The sequence below is a fragment of the Peromyscus maniculatus genome, chromosome 19 (genome assembly GCF_049852395.1).
Source record: "Peromyscus maniculatus bairdii isolate BWxNUB_F1_BW_parent chromosome 19, HU_Pman_BW_mat_3.1, whole genome shotgun sequence".
Classification (NCBI taxonomy): Eukaryota; Metazoa; Chordata; class Mammalia; order Rodentia; family Cricetidae; genus Peromyscus; species Peromyscus maniculatus.
The window spans coordinates 57209714-57232036 of record NC_134870.1 but is presented as its reverse complement, the minus strand read 5'-3'; the positions used below and the strand labels follow the sequence as shown (position 1 = coordinate 57232036).

The following is a 22323-nucleotide window of genomic DNA, read 5'->3' as shown; positions in this document are numbered from 1 at the left end:
GAGGTGGAGATGGGGATTCTTGGCGCTTGTTCTAGGTTCAGTAAGAGACCCTATTTCCAAAAATGATGTGGAAAATGACTGAGAAAGATACACTCTATTGACCTTGACTTCTATTTGCATGCCTGCACACATTCACATGAGCACACATCCACACTGATATGTGTAACACACACACACACACACACACACACACACACACACAGCCCCTGGGAACAAGAACTTGCTTTTTTTTTTTTCCTATTGGGCATCTGAACAGTTCCCAGTGTACAGAAAGAGCTGAGTAAACTAGATTTAACTAAAGTTTATTCCTCATGAACCCCTAAGACTGATGCCTTTATTATGCCACACACACATCCTGGGAGGTAAGTCATCTTGTCAAAAATGCCACAAAGCTAAAAACATTTCTAATAAAGGTGTATTTCAGAACAAACCAGAATCACTGTGTTTGTTGACTTTGTAAGCGTAGCACAGACATACACACAGTTTTCCCCACTTGGGAATCACTTAAAAGTTTACCGCGGTGCAGAAGATAACACAAAGAAAGTGTGTCAACAAGACATCACAGGGCCATTTGCTTCCCAATGCTCTATTCCACACTAGGCGCTATGAGGTGACTGACAAATGTGTAAGTAAGGCTGTTGGGATTGTCTTTAGTGGCGAAGAAAAAAATTAGCAAAGCTAATACAGTTACTCCCCAAAGGTAACTTGGAGCCAACACTCAAAAAGGGGAAACAGAATAGATTTAGCAAATGGTCTAATACAAGGAAACCTGCAATTGTTTGGGATAATTTTTATGTCAATTCCTTATTAGTAGCCATTGCCAGCATATTTCACATTGAGCTGCATGCAAACAGAAGAATGTTCTGATTCTGTCTCTGCACCGGGCACTTACTGAACAGATAGTGCTCTGGTGGGTGAACTTGATGGGGTAAAGCATAGAGGCTTTGGGGAGTGACCAGCCAGATCATAACTTCCGTGGTTTTCAAAGCTTCTGAGCATGATCCACTGAGAAAGTATGATTTACAGAATATGCCAACATAAACACTTGTATACTTATAGTTGAAGCAAGCATTTCACAATGTTTACTCTTACCATATAGACTACATTCTCATGTTCTCTCTACACAATTGTTTACAATTTGGGTCACACCCCGAGTTGTCTTCATGACTTTCCGATGGGTAGCAGCCCATAACTTGAAGACCAGTTGACTAAATCAGCCCCCTCAAACTTTACACATCAATCATCTGCAGACCTTTACAAAAATGAAGACTGACTCAAGGGGTTTGAGGTTTGCATTCTTGCAAGCTCCCGAGTGATGTGATGGGTTCATGAAATGAGCTCTATGGAGCAGAGACTCATCTCTCTCACAGGAATGTATGCTCTGATCATCACACACAAGCAGGGCAAAATTAGATGAATTTGCAACTCTGACAGGAGTTGAGAGTTCACATATGGCTATTATATCCTGATGACTTAGTCTCTTCTACTACTTTAAAAAATTATATGGTTGGCCCCATGTCCATGGAATCAACCGAGGATCTAAAATATTCAGGAAAACATTTTGTGTCCATACTGAATACATGCAGACTTTCTTCTTGCCCCTCTTTAAGCCATACAATTATTTACACAGCATTTCACTGTGCTGGTTATGCAAGTAATATAGAGATAGAAAGTCAATGGGTGGATCTGATGGGTTATGTGCAAACATACCACCTTTAAAAATTTGTTTTCATTTATATATGTGCATGTGTGTCTGTGTGACTGTATGCCATGTATGTACAGTGGCCGTCAGAGGCCAGGAGAGGGTGTCAGATCCACCTAGCATAGGTCCTGGGAACTGAACTCAGGTCCTCTAGAAGAGCAGCAAACACTCTAATTGCTGAGGTACCTTTCCATCCCCAAGTCACTTTTTTTATAAAGCACTTGAAAAATCCTTAGAATTCTGTAGCCAAAGAGAAGAGGTTGCTAGAGCCAATCCCTTGAGGAATCCCTGGAAACTGGTGCATCCTAAGACACCAAGAACTAGAACTTCTCTGGTAGCCTGACATAGTGGCACATACCTTTAATCCCAGCACTCAGCCAGGACACAGAGACAAGGGGGTCTGCTAGAGTTCCAGGACAGCCAGGGCTACACAGATAAACCCTGTCTCAAAAAGAAAAAGAAAAGAAAAGAAGAGAGAGAAAAAAGAACTTCTCCAGTAACTTTTTATAAGGAATAAAGTTAGAGCAGTGAAGGAAAAGATGGTGTCCCTGAGGGGCCAGAGGAAAGATAGCAAACACGACCCTTGTCCTGTGTATTGACTCTCGCCAGCCTGGGCCCTGGCCTGGACACAGCCACTCGTATTTTGGAGGCTGACTCACAGAGTTAAAAGGGCAGTAACAAAGTCCACAAAGCAAGCTGACCCTAGTAATCTGGATTCTCCAACTGTGCCTGCCTGCATGGTGTCAATTCCGCCAGCTTCCCCTGGTGACTTCAGTTACTGGTTCTTCTCCATTTCAGGCCTAGGTGACAACTTAGATTCTGGATTGGCACTGCTCTGCTCCAGTGTACCCTCTGCTGCCTTCTACCCTTATCGATCTCTAACATCCCCACAGCAGCACTGGAAAAGGGAGCCAGTGGGAAAAGGATGAAGCCAGGAGGGAGATGGTATCTGTGGGGTCCTCAGGATCATATTTTGCTAACATTTTTTTTGATGTTTGGGGATGAAACCATTTCCAAAGTCAACTTTTAAACTGTAGTTGTGAGTGTCCTTGGCTCTGTCTCCTCAGCAGAAACAGCAGCATGCAGCACCTGCTCCGACTCATCTTAGAAGTTGCTGTGAGTCTTCTGCAGAGAATGCACAGCCTTCTGCCACGTGCCTTATAACTGAAAAACCATATCATGTGGAAGAAATACCTCTCCCGTGTACTGACAGGATCATTTATTTACAATTTAGTAAGAAACCTCAGCCCAAACCAGCTAATCGCATACATAAACGCAAAGAACCATCTGCGGACCATTTGCCTCCTGGAAAAGAAAAAGGTGCCACAAATTGAATTAGGCTCGGATTATTCAGGGGGGAAACAACAGCTGGAAAGCGTTTTGAAAAGCGATTCCTTCAAAACAGTCTTCCAGGGTACCGGGCAAATGCGTTTTTCCTTCAAGTTTTATTCTATTAGCCCTGTTGACTGTGGAGACCCAGTTCTACCAGCGAGATTGACAAGAGCTTTGTCTACAAATATCTCCATGATATGGGATGAAAATCTTTGGTGTGATTTGATCTGGGTGTTCTAAGTACACAAAACTGGGCCCCCGGCCATACACAGGTACCGTTACCATACCAATAGCTCTGGGCTCTGTGTCAAAACGGCGCTTTCTCTTAGCTCTGTGGTGTAGTCAGCATCTCGGGTGCGCCTACATCATCACTGACTTACCCCGTGGTCGCTATATTTGAAGTCACCCCTCAGTGGCTGATCCAGATGGAACCAGATGGCTGCTGCTCCTGCGCAAAGTGTGGCCTTACAGACTCAGCAAAATCCACAAGGCCTGTTCAGGAAATGGAGCTGCCATGTTGAAAACCAAATCGTGTTGTCGGCCCAAAGCAGAGAACAAAATGCACCGGAAGCCCCACATTCTAAAGTAAACTTCAGAGGGCAGGTAGGGAGCTGCTGAACGAGCAAGTTCCATGCAGAGTTTTGTCTCTCTCCATCTCTGCATCCAACCACAGAGACAGACACAGACACAGAAAGAGCAGAGTACTCACGATGATGAGCTGAGTTCTCACCCGTTAGTCCCTGCCCATCCCCATAGCTAAGAGGAAGGGGTGCCAACATGTCATTCTTTGTCATTGCAGGGCACCAGGTGCCCTTGCTGGGCAGGAGCTGAGCTGCAGAACTCACAGGTCCCTGCCGTGTGTTGCCAGAGCAAGGCTGGGCATGAAGTTTCCCAGGAGGAGGATAGAATAGTCTGCCAGTCAGATTGGTTGTCCTTTTAAGGATGGAGAAGGGTGCTGGGCAGAGGTGCCACCAAGAGGTGACACGCTTGTACATAGAAACTAATGGCTTCTCCTGTGAAGTTGGAGGCCTGGTGAGAGCAGCCTCTTCTCTGGGACTGTAGGTGGGGGTCCAGCTGTGAACAAGGGGACCTGCCTGTGTATGAATGGACATAGAGGTAAGTGGAGAGAATGTCCGGTGCCAGGTATCTGTTGTCTTCCTCTGAGGCATCAGCAAAGGCGGCCCTTTAACTCCTACCATTTGCCTGCCCTCTGGGACATTTAATTAGTAGAGGCAGAGGAGGGAAGGCCAGACCCCTGCTCCCTTCCCACAGCCCTGCATCCTTGGAACTGGGAGCAGAGACAAGCTGAGGCTCCGGTGATGCGAGGTTCAAGGTTTTCTGATTACAGGATTGAACTAACAGAAAGGTAACAAGAAAGTTAGAAATGGGCGTGAAAGGCGTCATAAACCAAAAGGAGAGAGGGCTTCCAACACAGTTAAAGCTCCATTTTTGTCCTCAGACTTTTAAAGAAACTAATTAGAAATGAAACACATGCTTGAATTAGTACTTTTGAGTCCACCTTAGAGTGACTCGGGTTTGAACTGCCTTTCCTTGTACACGGAGCCGGGTTTGAGCCATTTTGTTTTGCTCCTTCCTTTTATCCATCCGCAACCCAAACAAAACCCAGGAAGCCATGGATCTGAAATCCCGGGCTATCCCTCCGTCTTGATGACACGTAGCATCTTGTTACTATTAACACTGTTCCTCAGAACTCGGCCTTCTCTAGGCAGGAGAAACCCGTGCTGGAGTGAGTCTGGTATTCCACAACTGATGTGACCTCTGGGAATGGGAAGAGGAAGCCTAGACCTGTCCAAGACCTGCCTACGTGACAAATGGCAAGCCCAACCCAGGATCATCTGCCTTCAAAATAGAGGAGAATCACATATATAAAGATCTGTCTGCAAAAATTCATAGCCTGTGACCTCGGGCTAATCATTCACTTGTGACGTTAGCCTAGGGAGTATGTCCAGATATTCCCATGATTGCTTTCGACTGTGGTGACTCATTTGGGTGTCGGGTGGAAGAAAAAAAATAGATGATCTTTTGGTCTGGGTTTGTGAAATTCTGACCTGGGAGTTGGTGGAGAACATTCTCAGACACAATTAAGACATTTTCTCCCCCCAAGAGGTGAGGAGGGTAAGATATGGTTCCATGTATCCCAGGCTGGTCTCAAATTCACTACACAGATGTGGATGACCTTGAACTTCTGACCCTCCTGGCTCCACCTCTCAAGTGCTGGTATTATAGGCTTGAGAACCCATACTTGGCCCATTAAAACACGTTATGGGGACTTACTGTGTTTAATTTTTTTCTTTTATCTTTTTTGAGATTGTATTTTAATTACAGCCCTCCCTTTCTTCCCTTCCTCCAAACTCACTTAGATACCCCTCCTTCAAGTTTACGGCCTCTTTTTCACCAATCGTTATTACATACATATATATGTATATATAAATGTATATGTGTGTATATATGTATATATATATAAATGTTGAGTTCATACATGTTACATGTGTGTATGTCTTCAGAGCTGACAGTTTGACCTTGAACACCCAGTTGTATGCTCTTCCCTGGGGAGGATCACATCTCCTGCTCCCAGATTAATTCAGCTGCCTATACTTCTTTGTGTAGGGTTGAGGCTCATAGGCTTTCCCATCCGGCTGATCCTCTTTGTACATCTCATGTTTGGGCAGTCATGCTGATGAGACTTTCATGGCTATAGCTCCTGGTGTTACTAGGAGATCCAATCTCACAGCAAACTCCATGGTCCTCTGGCTCTTAACAATCTTTCTGCCCACTCTTCACTTTACAATAGTTATTTGCAATAATGTGATCCCTGAGCGGAGTGTGGTGCTACACACCTATAATCTCAACACTCAGTAAATTGAGATAGGAATATCACAAGTTCAAAGCCAGACTGGGCTACATAGCAAGACCCTGCATTCTCCCTCCTCAAAAAGTAAAAGTGTAATGCCTGTTATATGAAATATTTACTCTTATCGGGTGAACAGAATAGATATAAATATATATCAAACAATATTGTGTGTGTATTGATACACATCATGTGATAATGAGTTAAAATCCTGACTCCCAAGGTGTTGGAATGAGGAGTAAGGCTTTTGAGATGTGCTTAGATCTTGAGGTTAAGGTCCTCGTAAGTGGGATTAGTGGTCTTATGAAAGAGGCCCCAGAAAGTTAGCCCCTACACCACATGAGACACAGCAAGAGGGCTCCATCTGCGCACTAGGGAGTGAGTCCTCACCTGACATTGAACCTGCCCATGGCTTCGTCTTCAACATCCAACTTCTAGAGAAATAAATTCCTGCTGCTTACAAGCACCCCATTTCATAGAATTTTTGTTGCAGCCATCTGAACAAACTAAGACCATTGTAACATCCTCCTTGCATCTGTACGTGTTTGGAAATGAAAATGTCCATAGAAGCTTGTCAAAGATGCATGACTTTGGGAAGAGAGGAATGACATATGCATGTCTGATGGTCCCTAAAGTCAGACTGAGGCTGGGTCCACTAACGATCCCCAACTCTCTCCCTTAGGAAAACACAGCAACAAAACACTCCTGGTGTTAGCAGGGTTCATGGCCATCTAAAACAGACTACCTCTTCAGCCTCCCTTGCCACTGGCGGAGGTCATATGACATCTACCCCTTGATGAATGCTATATTTAACTTCCAGAATGTGTCCATAAAGGAAGCTGGCTCCTGAAGCCATCTCTTTCCTGCTGACTGATATTTGGACGTCGTATTGAGAACCAAAGCAGTCATCTAAGCCATGAATTGCCCATTGAGGATTGCAGAGGAAAGGAAAGCAGAGTCCCAGGAGACAAGGAAGCCATTGCATCATCAGGGCTGGCTGCCCTAGACTTGTGTGAGAAAAGAAGGAATTTCCTCACTTTGAGCCACTGGAATTATTGATGTCTTGAGGGTTTTGTAATGTGTAATCAAACCTGGTTGAGTCTGGTAAAACTCTCAGCAGGCCAGTGAAGATTAGTGAATTCTCTGGTCCCAATTAGAAACCCAGCCACAGGTCTGGAATGAACCATCCAGTAGTTCATTTTAGTGGAGGAAACAATCACCCCTTCCCCTCCTCTTTGCCATTTAGCACACTTCCAAGGTGGTGGAAGCTGATTACTTCCTTTAGCCATGGCATTGAGTAGTTCTGATGGCTGCTAGCACTCAGGCTAGCTTTTCTTTCAATCCCAAATGCTAATCTTGAAACAGTAGGCAATTAAATGCTCAGACTTACATGTTTACATGCTTGCTTTTCAAGATTATGCTTTTGGCCGAGCAGTGGTGGTGTACGCCTTTAATCCCAGCGCTCGGGAGGCAGAGCCATGCAGATCTCTGTGAGTTCGAGGCCAGCCTAGTCTACAGAGTGAGATCCAGGACAGGCACCAAAACTACACAGAGAAACCCTGTCTCAAAAAACAAAATAAAAACGAAGTATGCTTTTCTTAGGGCCTGCACTTGAAGAAGAGACTCTGATGCTTGTTGGCTCCACTAGGAGAATCTGGGAGGAGCACACATGCACATGTACACACATGCACACACATGGATGAGCATACACACCAATGCACGCACATGTGAACAGGTGCACAGGAGCCTTCACACACACACACACACACACACACACACACACACACACACACACACACACACACACGAGTGTGTATCAGAGAGAGATGGTTAGTGCTGACTCTGTCCCTAGAGTCTGAGCCTGGGCCCAGTGGAGGTGGACCATTTTGCATTTTATTCCAGGAACCACCTTTGTCTTTAGGACAGACTTGTGTGTATCCCAGGCTGCTCTTGGGTTCACTATGAAGATGACTTTGAACTTCTGCTCCTCCTTTCTCCATCTCCTGGTTGTTGGAATTCCAAGCGTGCACCACCACACCTAGTTTATGCCATGCTGGGAACTGAACTCAAGGATCCTGCATGTCAGTTAAGTGCTCTACCAACTGAGCTACATCCCCAAGGAACTACATTCTGAGAGCACATGTACTTGACTATGAATACAAATAATAAACGGGCAGTTTGTTTCTTTTGATATCAGTCTTCTCTTTGACCATGGTATGAGGAAGGCAGGAGAAGATAAGAGTGATTAAGTAGCAATGTGTAGCCATAAATTTCTCCGGTCCCACCCAGCCCCATGGTCCTGCAGCCACTTATAAAATAATCACTCAGAGGCTTAATGTTAGTTGCAAATTATGTGGCCTATGGCTCAGGCTTCTTGCTGACTAGCTCTTACAACTTAACTCAATCATAACTATTCATGTATCACCACGTGTTCGGTGGCTTTACCTGTGTCCCATTACATGTTGCTCCTTCAACGGCAGTTTGGCGTCTCCCCTTACTCTCCTTTCTCCTCTCACTGACTCTCTTGGATTTTCCCACCTGGCTCCATCCTGCCCTGCCATAGGCTGATGCAGCTTTATTTATTAGCCAATGGGAGTAACACATATTCACAGCATACAGAAAGACATCCCCCAGCAGCAATGTGTTCTACCCAAGTGTGGAACTGAAAGAGACGGTGCAGACTAACAGGGACAATGTCTTCGGGGTGTAACATGAGGTTCTATGGCAGCCCCAAGGAAGACTTGGAGAAGACTGATAGTGGAGCTGGGAGGAGAGGGAGGAGCTAGAGGAAGATGCTTGGAGTTTGTTATACGGTTGGGAAAGAGGTTGGTGGGAAGGCTAAAATCAAAATTTCAAAGTAGCATGGTTCAGTGAATCTCCTTCCTAGAATTTGAGAAATGAATTGTTGAGAAACCATTATCTTGGCAGAAGCAATCACAGAGTACATCTGGAAAGTTCGTGGCTTGAAAACTTAAGCAAAAGCCTACCTGTTCAGGTCCACTGGGTAAATACAGTGTTTTCCTGGTCTTGGTTTGCAGGTTGCTGCTGGATGGAATTACTGGCGGATTTACAACCCACTTTTTCTGAATGCACAAAAGCAAAGAAGACTATCGTGAATGGATCCAAATTCATATTAACATCTCACCAGTCCAAGCAACATGCATAAAACCAATAAATATTTCCTTTTTATAAGCATCAAATTCCTACCATATTTTTAAACTTTCCTATCTTTCATATCTTGTGTTATTTCAAATGGAAAAACATTTGGAAGGTTTATTGAAAAATGTTGGTCACAGTCAATGAGCGACTTGAAATTCTTTTTTCTTTTCGAGGGGAAGTTATGTAGGACTTTTGCATTTGTTTTATACCAAAGGGGTTCCCATTTCCAGAGCCAGCTCAAAATAAATACTCATTTTTAAAACATTTCTTTTGTGAACCTGAAGATGGCTAAAACTTTTCAGATATCTTTTTAGGTACATGGTTGACTTGTGGAACACTAAAGGGTTAATTTGAATACAAAAATGACAAACTCAGAGAGGTAAGCATAGATTTGAGTGACATCTACCTCCAGCCTCTGCTAATTCCCTGTCACCTGGAACCTTCATTTCAATAGACCAGGCACATGTAGACTGAAAACAAAACCTACAGAGACACAGGAGTGTGCTTGTTTGAATAGCATTCCTGGAAAGTTTATTTAGTAAAATTTTAGTCCCTGGTCCATCAGAATGTGACATTATTTGGAAATGAGGCCATTGTAGATGCCAGAGTGAGGTCACAGAATAAGTCCATAGCCAGTGTACACACACACACACACACACACACACACACACACACACACACACACACACACATGCACGCACGCACGCACGTGCACAACACAGAATAGATTTCAATCAGGGTCAAGTTCCTTTACAGCAGGGGACACCAGAGACACCAGTAGCTTCCAGATCCTTCCTCGCAGCTTCAGAAAGGCTCAGTCTCACCAACACCTTTGCATTGAGTTCCTAGCCTCCAGAACTCTGCAGCTTTAGAAACAATACAGACGAGGAAACTGGATTGGGCCCAAGTCCAAAGTCTGGACATCTACCCAAAATACTATATCCTCAGAGAGTGCAATAGAAAAAGAAAACACCCACAGAGGACTCCATCCAAACAGTGCCAATGCCAGCCCTCTTCAAGCCACTTCTGTGGCCTAAACATGCTGAAGTGTACATTACCTTTCACCTGACCCACAACAGATAGTGTTTCCAGGCGCCTGGCAGAGGTAAACAAACCCCTCCAGATAAACAGACTTTGTTTTCAACCCAGGCCTCAAGGGAAAGTCTACCAGGTACATTTCCAAGAAACATGAGCCTCTGGATAAAAATCATGGAACCCACAGGAACCCAGAATAAGACCATGGAAAGAGTGGAATGCTGAAACAGAGTTGCAAAGGAAACAGACATGGAATTTTCATGCAATATATAGTGTATGTGTGTATGTATATATCTATGTGTGTGTGTTAAACACATTTGTATATATATGTTTATATACATATATGTATATATACAAATATGTTTTATATAAACAAATATGTTTGACATGATTTGAGAAAAGCCACTGAAAATGTGAAGCTGACTGTGAAACTCTTAGGCTTGACCAGACCGAGTTAGAAGAGGAACTGCAGCACTGTGATGAGAGAAAGGTGTGATCGCTTTTAAAGGAGATGGGTGATTCAGAGAGCAAGTAAGCTACAGCAGAAAAAGTAAACGAGAAGAGAAACCAGAAGAAAATAGGCAAAGTAAAGACAGAAACCAATTATAAAATATGAAGGAAGAGATGTATGGGACAATATGGAGCAAACTATACTACACTGCCTACAGTTCAGAATGGATGCACTGGAAAGTGATGGTGAACCCCCGGAGACAGGCAGAGAATTTTCCTGAATTAGTCACAGATGATGGCTCTCAGATTTAAGAAATCAGTTTCTTAAATAAATAACATGTTGAAAATAACACACACACACACACACACACACACACACACACACACGCACACACACACTCTTATACACGGTATGGCCCGTCATAAAAATCAAGCAATATTGTTTTCAAAGACACAAAGACAAGATTGAGGAGATCACTCAGTCAGTAAAACCCTTGCCTTGCAAACATGACGTGGCCTTTGTTCCTGTCCCCAGAACCCACGTGAGGAGGCAGGTGTGGGGGCACACACGAGCGGGATGACAGGCAGAGGCAGGCAGCTCCCTGAAACCTCAGGGGCCAGCTTGTTTGGGGTATGTGGTAAATGTCCAGTCCAACAAGAAACCCTGTCTCAAAGGGTAGAAAGTACCAGAGGAGTGACGCTTGAGATTGTCCCCTTATCCCCACACGTACACCTGTGTCCACAAAACACACAGCTGCACACACGTGTCCATACAGGCAAAAGATACGAATACAGGGAGGCACAGACGCCACTGTCCACGGCTAATAGGATCCGTTGGTTTGTTTCTTTTAAACCCGAGAAATCACGGCAGAAAGAAATCTAAGCAAAACAATGACACGAGGTTGCCACTAGGGGGCGGGAGACAGAAAACAGATCACTCATCTCCAGCAGGAAGTCACCAGGAAATCATGTTTGAAGGATCCTGTGCACTGTAGCAACAAGACAGAAGATCCAGTGGCAAACAAGCAGAGGAAGACCGTGTCTTCTCGCAGACAATCTAAACATATCCCGGAGAGCGTTTGCAAACCTAGACGAGGGACGGCAGATGTCAAGGTCTTTGATATGAAGATGCAATGGTGTCAGCTCTCCTGGAACGTCACGCACTTACCCTAAAATTCCAAAAAGAGAATAATTGCGTAAAATTAACCGTGTCAGTTTCGGAAACAAAATTTTCTCCCATCAACCACTAAAACCAACATTATAAAGCGCCATAACTGACATATTTTATACCAACAAGTACAATGGGAAAACTCAGAACAGAATGGGTATCAGAGTGGATATGAACATACATATATATGTAGGTAGGTATATATAAAATTTCAGTGTGTGCCATATTTATAGGAGAGGATGTTAATAAATGCTATTAAAGTACAGCCAGAAAGGAAATGGAAAATTTGGAAAAAAATCAAGTTTGGTCTTCAATTCCCGCCACTAATTCAGGCTGAATGCAATTGGATTAGGTATAAATATGAAAAGAAATGTTAACTTATTTATGGTGTGTGTGTGTGTGTGTGTGTGTGTGTGTGTGTGTGTGTGTGTTACTTTTCTATTGCTGTGATAAAACACTATGACCAAAACAGTTTCTACAAGGAAGCATTTCATTGGAGCTTATAATTCCAGAGGGATAGAAGTCTATCACCATCGTGGTGAGGAGCGCGGCAGCAGGCAGGCCAGCCGGCCTGGTGCTGAAGCAGCTGTTGAGAGTTCACATCCTGATCTACAAACGGGATGTAAAGAGCACATTGAGAATGGTGTGGGCTTTTGAAGTCTCCAAGCCCTCCCCAGTGATACACCTCCTGCTATCCTACCGAAATAGTTCTACCAATTTACGAGCCTGTGGGGGACATTCTCATTCAATCCACCACATTCTATTCCCCGAATCCCATATACTTATATCCATGTCATAAAGTAAAATTCAGCTAGTCCAGCTTCAAAAGTCTTCATACGCGTTCAGTCTCAACGCTGTTTAAAAGTCCAAAGTTTGAAGTCTCCTCTGAGACTCAAGGCTAGCTCTTAAATGTAATGAACCTCCTGTAAAATCAAAAAGCAAATTACATACTTCCAACACACAATGAAACAATTTATATTACTATCCCAAAAGGGAGGAAAGAGGGGTATAGTAGGAAACACTGGACCAAAGCAAAGCTGAAACCCAGCAGGGCAAACTCCAAACCCTGTAGCTCCATGTCTGATGTCAGAGGGCCTAGATGACTCTGCCTCTCCAGCTTTGCTGTGTGTAACATCCTTCTCTTTCTTGGGCCGGTTCACCCCCTGTCTGCAGCTCCCCCTGGCAGACATTTCATGCCTCTGGCACTTCTAACATCTTGGGGTCTCCAACATAATAAAGACTACATTTTTACAGCTTCATGCAATGCCTCTCAGGGCCTCTTGCTCTCTCTGGGCCTTCATGCAGAGAGCGCCTTGCCATACATTACCTGGCCTCCGTGGCTTTCCTTAACCATAGAGGAAGACTCCACAATCCTTTTACTCATGTATCCTTCATGACTCTAAAGCCAGGACCACATGGACAAGACTGAAAAGTTTGACTCCCTGCTTGGGATGGACCCTGGTCCTCTTTAGTCATGTTATAGCAGTTTTCCTTTATTACTGCTTTTTAGATGCAAAAAAAAAAATTCCTTAGTCCTTTTATAAGTTGGAAGCTTAGCTGGGTAGAGTTTTGCCCCAAGGGAACTTTTTTCTTTACTCCAGCACAAATTAGACCTCTGCTTAATCTCCTTATCTCTTTCAGAACAAGCTTTGCTCTTTTCCTCTTTAAATCGTACATTTTGTATTTCTTTCTGCCCCATTTTTTATTATATACCTGCATAAGAATGATTACTAATAATCACACAACAGAGTCAGTATTAGACTGTCTTGAAATCTGCTCAACCAAAGAAATTAGTTTCAGTTTATCCTCAAGCAAATTCTCGGGACAAGGGCAGAAGGTAGCCAGATTCTTTGACAAAATATCACCTAATGGCTTTGACTGGTAAAGTCCTTGCTCCCCTCTGAAACCTCTTGAGCTGGGCCTCTGCAGCCCATGGCACTTCCTGCACTACTGTCCTCTAAACGCCTGCTAGGATGTTTCCTTAGGCCCTGCTTCCAGTATTCAACTGCTTTTCTTTCTAGATCACATTCCTTCCCAAAGCCACATGGTCAGGCCTGTCACAGCAATAGGCCGCTTTCTAGTATTATTACTTTTCTATTGCTGTGATGAAATACCACAAGTAAGGCAGCTTATACATTTGGGGAGGGCTTACAGTTCCAGAGGGATAGGAGCCCATCACCATCATGGTGGGGGAGAGCATGGCAGCAGATAGGCACACATAGTGACGGAGTGACCATTGAGAGCTTACTTTCTGATCCACAAATGAGAAGCCAAGAAGGTGCACCGGCAGTGGCCCAGACCTCATGATGTCACGAAGAAGGCGCCTAGTGACACACTTCCTCCCATAAGGCCACGTCTCCTAATCCTTCCCAAATAGTTCCAACACGTACACACACACACACACACACACACACACACACACACACACACACACACACCCTAAGACCATGCATTGAAAATGCAGTGAAAGCATTTCCATAATACATACATAATCATAAACAAGAGGACAGGTTTATAGAGTAAAGAGCCAGGAGGACATGATAACTACAGAAAGAGTTACTCTGACTCACTAAGAATCAGAGTCGTGGAAATTTCAAATATCGCGATACTCTCACCCAAAAGAAAACCACAGTTTAAAAGTGATGTCAACAAGGCCTGGCAGAGGTGGCGGGAAAGGTGGAGTTGCTGGTCAGGCCCTGCACTTTGGAAGGGCAATCTGGCTCTGTCAGCACTCGGGCTGTGCGTTTGCCATAGCCCAGCACGTCCGTGCCCTACCATCCTTGAGAAACTCACCTGTGTCCAGGCAAGCACAGGGATGCTCAGTGTGGTGGTGTTTGTAGCAGTAGACACAAAAAGCAAGCCAGGTGTCCGTCAGTGGGAAATCAGTGTGGAAATATAGTCGACCCATTCCATTTATGATTTTAAGTAAATGAAGCAGATCTACCTGTCTGCTCTGGTGTGGAAAGAACTCTGCATCCTATTGTTGAGTGGGATGACATGGGGAGCAATTTGAGGCCTTCACATCCTTCGTGTAAAGGTATCCCATAACACAAGAACACACTCTCCAGACAGGAAAGTGAGTGCAGAGAAAATAGTGTAGGCAGACATGTGGCTTTTACCTCTGGGACATGTGCTAGGTGGGGCAGTGTAGAGGGAAACCCTGGGAAATGGGTCAGTTTATTCTTATATTTTTTATAGTAACATGAATATAAATGTAAAAATTATCTTAATTTGAAAAAAAGCTTTAAGTATGAAACCCATTTCTAAAAAATGGTACTAAACTGTGGTTTTATATCTTCTCTGAAACAAGACAGTTTATGATGGAGTTTTCCAAACCACACACACACACACACACACACACACACACACTACGCACGAACATACTTGCACACCTGCACACACGCTAGTGCACACATTTTCCCATCCAGTTGTGCTAGAAAAGAAACATGCGTCTGCTTATTGGAAAATAACGAGCGAGGCAGTTCATCTAGACTTAACTACTCGGCTTTAGTCTCTGTTTACGGGTGTGATATTACTTTATCTCTCTGTGTGCACCTTCAGGGCCAAACTTAAAAACTAGATAGAACTCAGCCAATGAGCAACTTTGGGCCACAGAAAAGGCACCTGCAGGTCTCTGAGCATTAAGGCCCACGTCTCTGAAACTCAATGCCTCCTTAGCGGCATTGAGACTAAAAGGGAAGTTGCTTTGCTTGTCCTGTTATAGGGTAGTGTTACAGAATCGAGTGTGCCGCGTAATGTCACATGAACTTGAACCTCGAAGTTCGAGATTCCTCATCTGCCATAAGGATAATATTTTCCTCACGCACATCCCTCTGAGTCATAATGTTGCCAGCAAGAAGCACCATCCATCCCCTGCCACTGCCATTATCGCCTTGGGTCCTTTTGTCGGGGGTCTCTTGCACTTCCGAGCAGACACAGCAGGTGGAGCAGGTGAGTCGCGCGCGGCGAGGGCTCCATCAACTCCGTGCATGTGGCAGTTCCCAGTTCCCAGTAGGCTTTGGTTCAAAACCTGTTTGTCCAGGAAGGTTATCTTTGGAAGGTGGCCTTCCAGGTGAAGAGTGGTTTAAAAAAAAAGCTTCAGGTACAGCCGGAGACGCCAACTGTGCAGTCCAGCTGGCGGGCTGATCACCTACCCGGTGCTTCCAGGCAGGCTCTTGGGCACACTTGCCCACACTTCTTCGGACCCCACATTCTTGACAAGTTAACCTTCTGTCTGTGCAAGACGCTGCTAACAATGATCTGGGTTTAGTGAAGATGTTTTAGCTTTCAGAATACACAGTGTATCGGCCCTGTATCGTTTCATCTGCGGGGCGAAGGAAAGTTGATCTTCTGGGTGGGATGCAAGACGAGTTCAGCTTTTTACAGAGGCTGCCTGTCCTATGGCAATCCTCGGACTTAGATCCAGTACCCAACTTCCCGGGGTCCAACCAAATCAGCCGTCTGTGTGGACTCTGCCATGTAACAAGCAGGTTCCGAAGGGGAATGGGCACCTACCCGACAGCAGCTCCATGCAGAGTATGTGGGAAGGCTCAGCAGTGTGCCGAGGCAGAGCCCAGAACAGTGGCATTCCCGCATACAGCCAGTTTCCATGTTTTTCAACCCACGGAATGACGAGCATGTGCCACAATTCTCTACTTTGCTACACTAAAGTCCACCTGTAACAGAACCATGTAACTCTTTCTTATAGTATCTTAAGGCATAATATGCGGTTTACAAAACTCACCATTACAAAACTCTAGCATTCTAATCTAAAGAATAAACAAAAGAAAGTTCATTATAATAAATTAATATATATTTCCATATGTAAATGATCACACAACTATTCTAGAAGCCTTAAGGAGTCTGGCCTGATCACGGCACCGTTCTGAATATGCTGGCCATAAACAGCAGCTGTTGGTGACTCGGATCCCACAAGCCACACTGTATAGGTGACTACCTCTAACAGTGTTTCCGCCAAATGTAAGCCTAACCCAATCTTTCTTACTTACTTCCATACTACTATAGGTTGGAGTGGTTTTTTTAAAGTTGTGTTTATATGTAAAATAGCCAAGGTCTCTGCTCCCTCCTGATTGTCAAGTTCTGCCCTCTCACCTTCTCCTTCCGGCGGTCCTTTTCTGAGCAACCACCAGGGGGCAGTAAGTGCTGCTACTATGGAAAAACCACTGGCGGGGGTCAGAGCGGGGGTAGGAGACGCCACCCCTGTTAGCTGCTTTCCGGAACTCTTAGAAAGAACCAGGTTCTCTGATTACCTAAATCCCCTCCAAGGGCAAGTGCCGAAACCTCTGCCTACCCGGCACCAGACTTGACGGTGGCTCGCCCTGGATTCCTGTGTGACCAGGCAGTTGTTACACACTGAGCACCACGGCCACACGCCAGAACCGGCCTAAGAAATGGAGGCACATAGGGACACCGGGTTCCTCTGCCGCGGTCTACCTGGACAGGCTTCCAGAAAGGTCTGGAAGCCAGGTCCAAGGCAGAGCTCCATTCCAGAGTCAGCCCAGCCCTGTTTGGTGAGGTTGTTTACCAGCCGGGGGTCTCCACGGGCTGCTGGAGTAGACTCCGGGTAGAGGATGTTCTAGTGACTTGATAGTTAATTCCTATCCTCTTTGCTTTGTTCGTCATTAAATTTTTTTTAAATTCACAAATTCACCTATCATCAAAACAGCAATGATTCAATTAGCAAGATTACTATTTATTCCTTCTGTTTTGAGTTCTCTATCATGGGATTGCCATACTTTATATTAATAGAAGTTAATTTAGTACATATATGAGTCCAGTTTCCTGGCTTAGCAATAGATATAAATAATTGAGGGCTGGAGAGATGTTAAGCAGGGAAAGCGTTTGCTGCAGGAGACTTCTTGCAGCCTGAGTTCAGTGCTCAGAACCCATGTATAAAGCTGGAAGGGGGAACTGACTCCATAGAGTTATCCCCTGATCTCAATGGACCTTCCACGGCATGGACACCCGCACCCATATAGAAGATGATGATGGTGGTGGTGGTGAGGAGGAGGAGGAGGAATTACAGAACTATTATGCTTGAAAATGCTGGACAGGGCAATTGGGAGGCTGAGGTAAGAAGATCGTTTGAACCCAACAGTTCAAGGCCAGCCTGAGTAACACAGGGTGACTCCCACCTCAAACAAACAAAAGTTATCTCCTGAGAGGTTCCTGGCTCCTCTCTGCTAATAGTTGCAGCTACGAAGAAGGAAACCGTGGGAATCGCAGGCCAGGTTTAATGTGTGTTCTCACGTCAGGATGAGGTGAGCTCAGTGGATTTTTTTTTTTTCCTGACAACTGTGTTGTGCACTACGCTAGCTGGAGGTCTCCCTTGAAATAGATGGGAGCTAGATTCACTGCACACAGACACTAACAGGGAAGGGTGGGAGGGAATGTGGGACGGAGCCAGGACAGTCAACACTCGCAGGCAATGCTGGCCTGGTTCCAAGTCATAGTGTAATTACAGAGCTCAACACTGGCCAGGGCTATAAATGTGAGTTCACTAAAGTAATTCCTTTCTGTCTAGGCTCACTAAGTTAAATACTTCGAAGAGGTGTGGGTATGTAAACAAGCAGTCACAAAAACCTAACTTCATCAAATCAGAGGTGGCCAAGATTACTATACGTGTTCTGGAGAAAGATAATATTGAATAAATTCCACTCTTCTGCTGGGTTACAATGGCTTTGGTGTTTAAAGAAAACAATTGTAAACAGTTGTCAATGGTTAAAAGATATGAAATATGACTTACACACACACAAAAAAAAAAACAATGACGAGCTCCCACGATGGACTGATCACGTGCAAAGGCAATAGACCTGGATCTTAAAGTTGGCGTGACTAGACATTTTAGCGGGGTGGGAATGCTTCCTTCTTTAAAAGTCTATGATTTGGTGGGCTTTCAGTTACTCAAGCCCCTCCTCTCTGAAGATGACCTTAAGAGGCATTTGCGATTGCTCAGTACCTTCACCACTGATATGTGTGGGATAACGCTGGGAAAAGGCCCTCCTGGGAAGGCAGCCAGCAGAGGGTTAGGGCAAGGTGCTTTTGTTCAACAAACATTTGCTGAGAATGGTTTTACAACCTTGTCAAGGTAAAGGCAGCCTACTTTGATTGACATCTAGGTTTGACAAGACTATATAAATATACATACACTTTTTTTTTTTACTGTACAGAATACATGTGTGGACTGCTAGAGCTAGTGATCAACTACTAGAGTTCTAGAATAACTTTAAAGGATTGTCAATGGTTTAAAAATATGAAACATGGCTTATACAAAAAAAAAAAAAAGAAAAGAAAAGAAACAATGAAGAGTCCCATGACGGGCTGATCCCGTGCAAAGGTAATCTTAAAGTTGGTGTGGATAGACATTTATGGCGAGGTGAGAATGCTTACTTCTTTAAAAGCCTACGATTTAATAGGTTTTCAGTTACTCAGCCACCTCCTCTCTGAAGATGACAGATGAGGTTTCTTCTGTCTCCTCCGTGCTCTACTGCAGGTGCTAGGGAACATTCCGCTACGGACTTCTTTACATCAAAGCTATTTTTTCGTTTGTTTTTTAGAAAAGGCTGTTGCAAGAGCCCATCAGATCCTGTCTTCTTGGAGGAAAGAATTCAGTCAAGAAACACAGATTCAGCAGACGTTTGTTAAGCAAAGAAAGAACTCCAAAGAGATTGGCATGGGCTGCCTCTAAAGGTAGAGTAGCGCAGTGGTTTCTGGGTTGTGTGTGTGTGTGTGTTTTTTTTTAAGAGTTCCTGAATATTTATGAGACAGGTGGCATATTCTTGTAATCAGCTTCAGAGTGCTGGCCGCAGCCTGGGCTTTCTGGAGTCAGGAGCAGAGCCAGGAATGCTGGTGCCCACTGGGTTTCCCTACTGGGTCTGCTTCCCTTTTGATAGATCTGGAAGCCCAGCATGCATTCAGGTTTAGGGTGGGCCTTCCATCCTCAGTGAAACCTCTTTAGAAACACTCTCTGGCATGCCAAGATCTGTCTCCTGAACCCCTGAAAGTTGACAGACTTAACTCATACACAGGTAACGCATGCCTTTCACTGGGGCTCAAACCGTCCTGCGAGTATGCTGCTATCGGCCTGTGGAACATTAGGACTTTCCATTTTGGAAAGAGAAAGCCCATGCAAGAAGAAGGTGATAACAGGATAAAGTGTGGTTCCTATAGCAACATCAGATGACAGCACACATCCCCGGACTAGGCAACCCCTCTGGGAACTTCAGAATGAAACGTCAGCACAAACTAAAGAATTAAATTCAACAAGGTTCCCTCTTCCCAGATGACTCTAGCTTACATCAAGTTGACAAAACATAACTAACCAGGACATCAGGTCATTATGACCTGTGAGCTTCACCAGGCATAGCTCATGGACCCATCCTCTTATCCAGTTACATCTTGAAAAGTCCTGTGCCCTTCATAATCTCGACACTCATCCCCAAGTATGCTGATGCCATATTAAATCAACAATTTAATTATACACAAATTATTTTATACTTTGTGTCTTACAAACTGCAGGTGATTTATAAACTGCCAGTTATGAGCCAGTGGGTAGCCTTGCCTTGTGGTATTCACCTATAGATCTGCACACCTGCTCACTGCAGCTAACACGATCATCATTTTTTGTTTTTGTTTTTGTTTTTGTTTTTTTTTTTCGAGACAGGGTTTCTCTGTGTAGCTTTGCGCCTTTCCTGGAACTCACTTGGTAGCCCAGGCTGGCCTCGAACTCACAGAGATCCGCCTGGCTCTGCCTCCCGAGTGCTGGGATTAAAGGCGTGCGCCACCACCGCCCAGCACGATCATCATTTCAGTCTCACTTACATGCCCTTTGAAGTGTTTTGTTTTGTTTTGTTTTAAAAAAAAAAAAAAAGGTCCGTTCATCTTCACCAACAGAGTTGAAACTCCGGGTTTACTAAACATTCTTGATCAATGGATTTCCAGGAGAAATTCTTACATGGGCTTTGGAAGCAAGGTTGCTTGTGTCTCCCACATGGCTTGGGCTGTTTTCACTCAGCATCAACTCCAAAAGTAGCTCAAAGCCAAAGCTCATTTTTTCTTAACTTCTTCCATGATAAGCTAAATAAGCTTGGTTCCTCCTTCTCTGAAACTCATTACAATTCTCAGATTTGAAGACCGGGGTCAAGCTCTCTAGTCCAAGCAGAGAAGCCTGGGTACCAGATGCCTTCCCTAGCTCCACAGTTATCCAGGCTTTGAATGATGCTCCAAGGCACAGTGCAGGAAGCCAGAGGATAAGGTTGTGGGAGGAATGGTCGAAGGGGGAACTTTGCCTTATCACTGTTCACTGAAGGTTGTCAAAAGAAAGCTCAGTGGCATAGGCTAGACCTGAAGCATAGGCTAGACCTGCAGAAGTGGTACAGGAACACAAAGAGGAGGAAATTCCAAGAAAGCTGCGTGTTCAGGATAAGATAGATTGGAACTTCTGTTGCTTTGAGGAGCAGGGGGATGTGGCTGAGTGTGGTGGGACAGGTTAATGCTGCCAACATGCCAAGTGGATGCTGTAGAAGAACTCACCCATGAAGCCAGGGATTATAAACAGACTGTGAGCGTGGCGGACGTTTACTCTGGGTGACAGAGGTCTGGATTTGCTAAGCATCATTGTCATGGGTGAGTGGATGTCAGAGGCTCCAGTGAAAGGCGTTACCCCAAACTGTCAGTACTAGGGCCTGGGAGACTTTGAGATTTTGAGAAAAAAAAAAAAATTCACTAACGTTGGTGAGAGCTGGTAGCTAAATAGAGCAGTGTGAAGAAGACACACACGGACTTTAAGCTGATTCTCTTTTTAAATAATGTTTGGTGAATCGGACAAGGGGCTTCCTGTTAGGAAATGTCACGGCACCCTTGCAGTAAATGATGGATTCCTCTTTGGAACAACACAATCCAGTTTGAACACACAGTTTTCCGTAGCTACAATGGCCAGCCATCCACCAGCTTTGCGAGCCCCCCAGTTACGCCAGCTCCCTCCTTGCGGAGCCGACAAATCACCCCCTGTGGTCTTGTGCCCTGTCTTGCCCCTGAAGAACCTCCTTTTTTTTTCTTTCCCTTTTTCTCTCTTTTATGTGCAGTTGGTTCCCACAGGCTGCTTTTATCAATATTTCAATTGGTTGCTGCTGACCTATACTTGAATCCAAATATTTGCCCTATTCAGTGTGAATTGCCCATTCAGGCCCATGCTTGATTATGTCTGTGCTCTTTTGAGCAAGCTGAATGGGCTACTTGACTATGTAATGCCGATATAACCTGGTCATTAGTAGTGTTTGTCAGAGTCGCCCATATGTGACCGGGGAGGACAGGGCCTGGTATTTCCTTCCAGTTCAGTCAGGGGGAAGGGAATGAACTATACTTACCACAGCATATGTGCAAACTACACCTATGCTCTTCAGAGTAGATCTGCACTCTGCTAAAAGTCAGACAGGTCAGCAATCAAGGATGGGCAGTTTTTAAGACTCACAATCGTAATTCTTCCCTGGGAGATTGTCTCCTGTTACATCAACATGGTATTTATTTTTATGGTGACCTACTCTTGTCTTCATTGTTTAGATCAGACATGGGGTTCAGTGACGTGGTCCT

At 44.6% G+C, this 22323-nt stretch overlaps 1 protein-coding gene across 2 annotated transcripts in view; it reads left to right on the top strand.

Annotated features, from left to right (window-relative positions):
- Window positions 1-9103, top strand: part of Ccbe1 (collagen and calcium binding EGF domains 1) — a 261885-nt gene extending 252782 nt beyond the window's left edge. For both annotated transcript variants that reach the window (XM_042263829.2, XM_076555391.1), the window contains exon 11: window positions 8942-9103. In XM_042263829.2, coding sequence (XP_042119763.1) covers window positions 8942-9019 — 78 coding nt within the window. In that variant the 3' untranslated portion in view covers window positions 9020-9103. The remainder of the gene's footprint in view (window positions 1-8941) is intronic.
- The last annotated feature ends 13220 nt before the right edge of the window (window positions 9104-22323 follow it).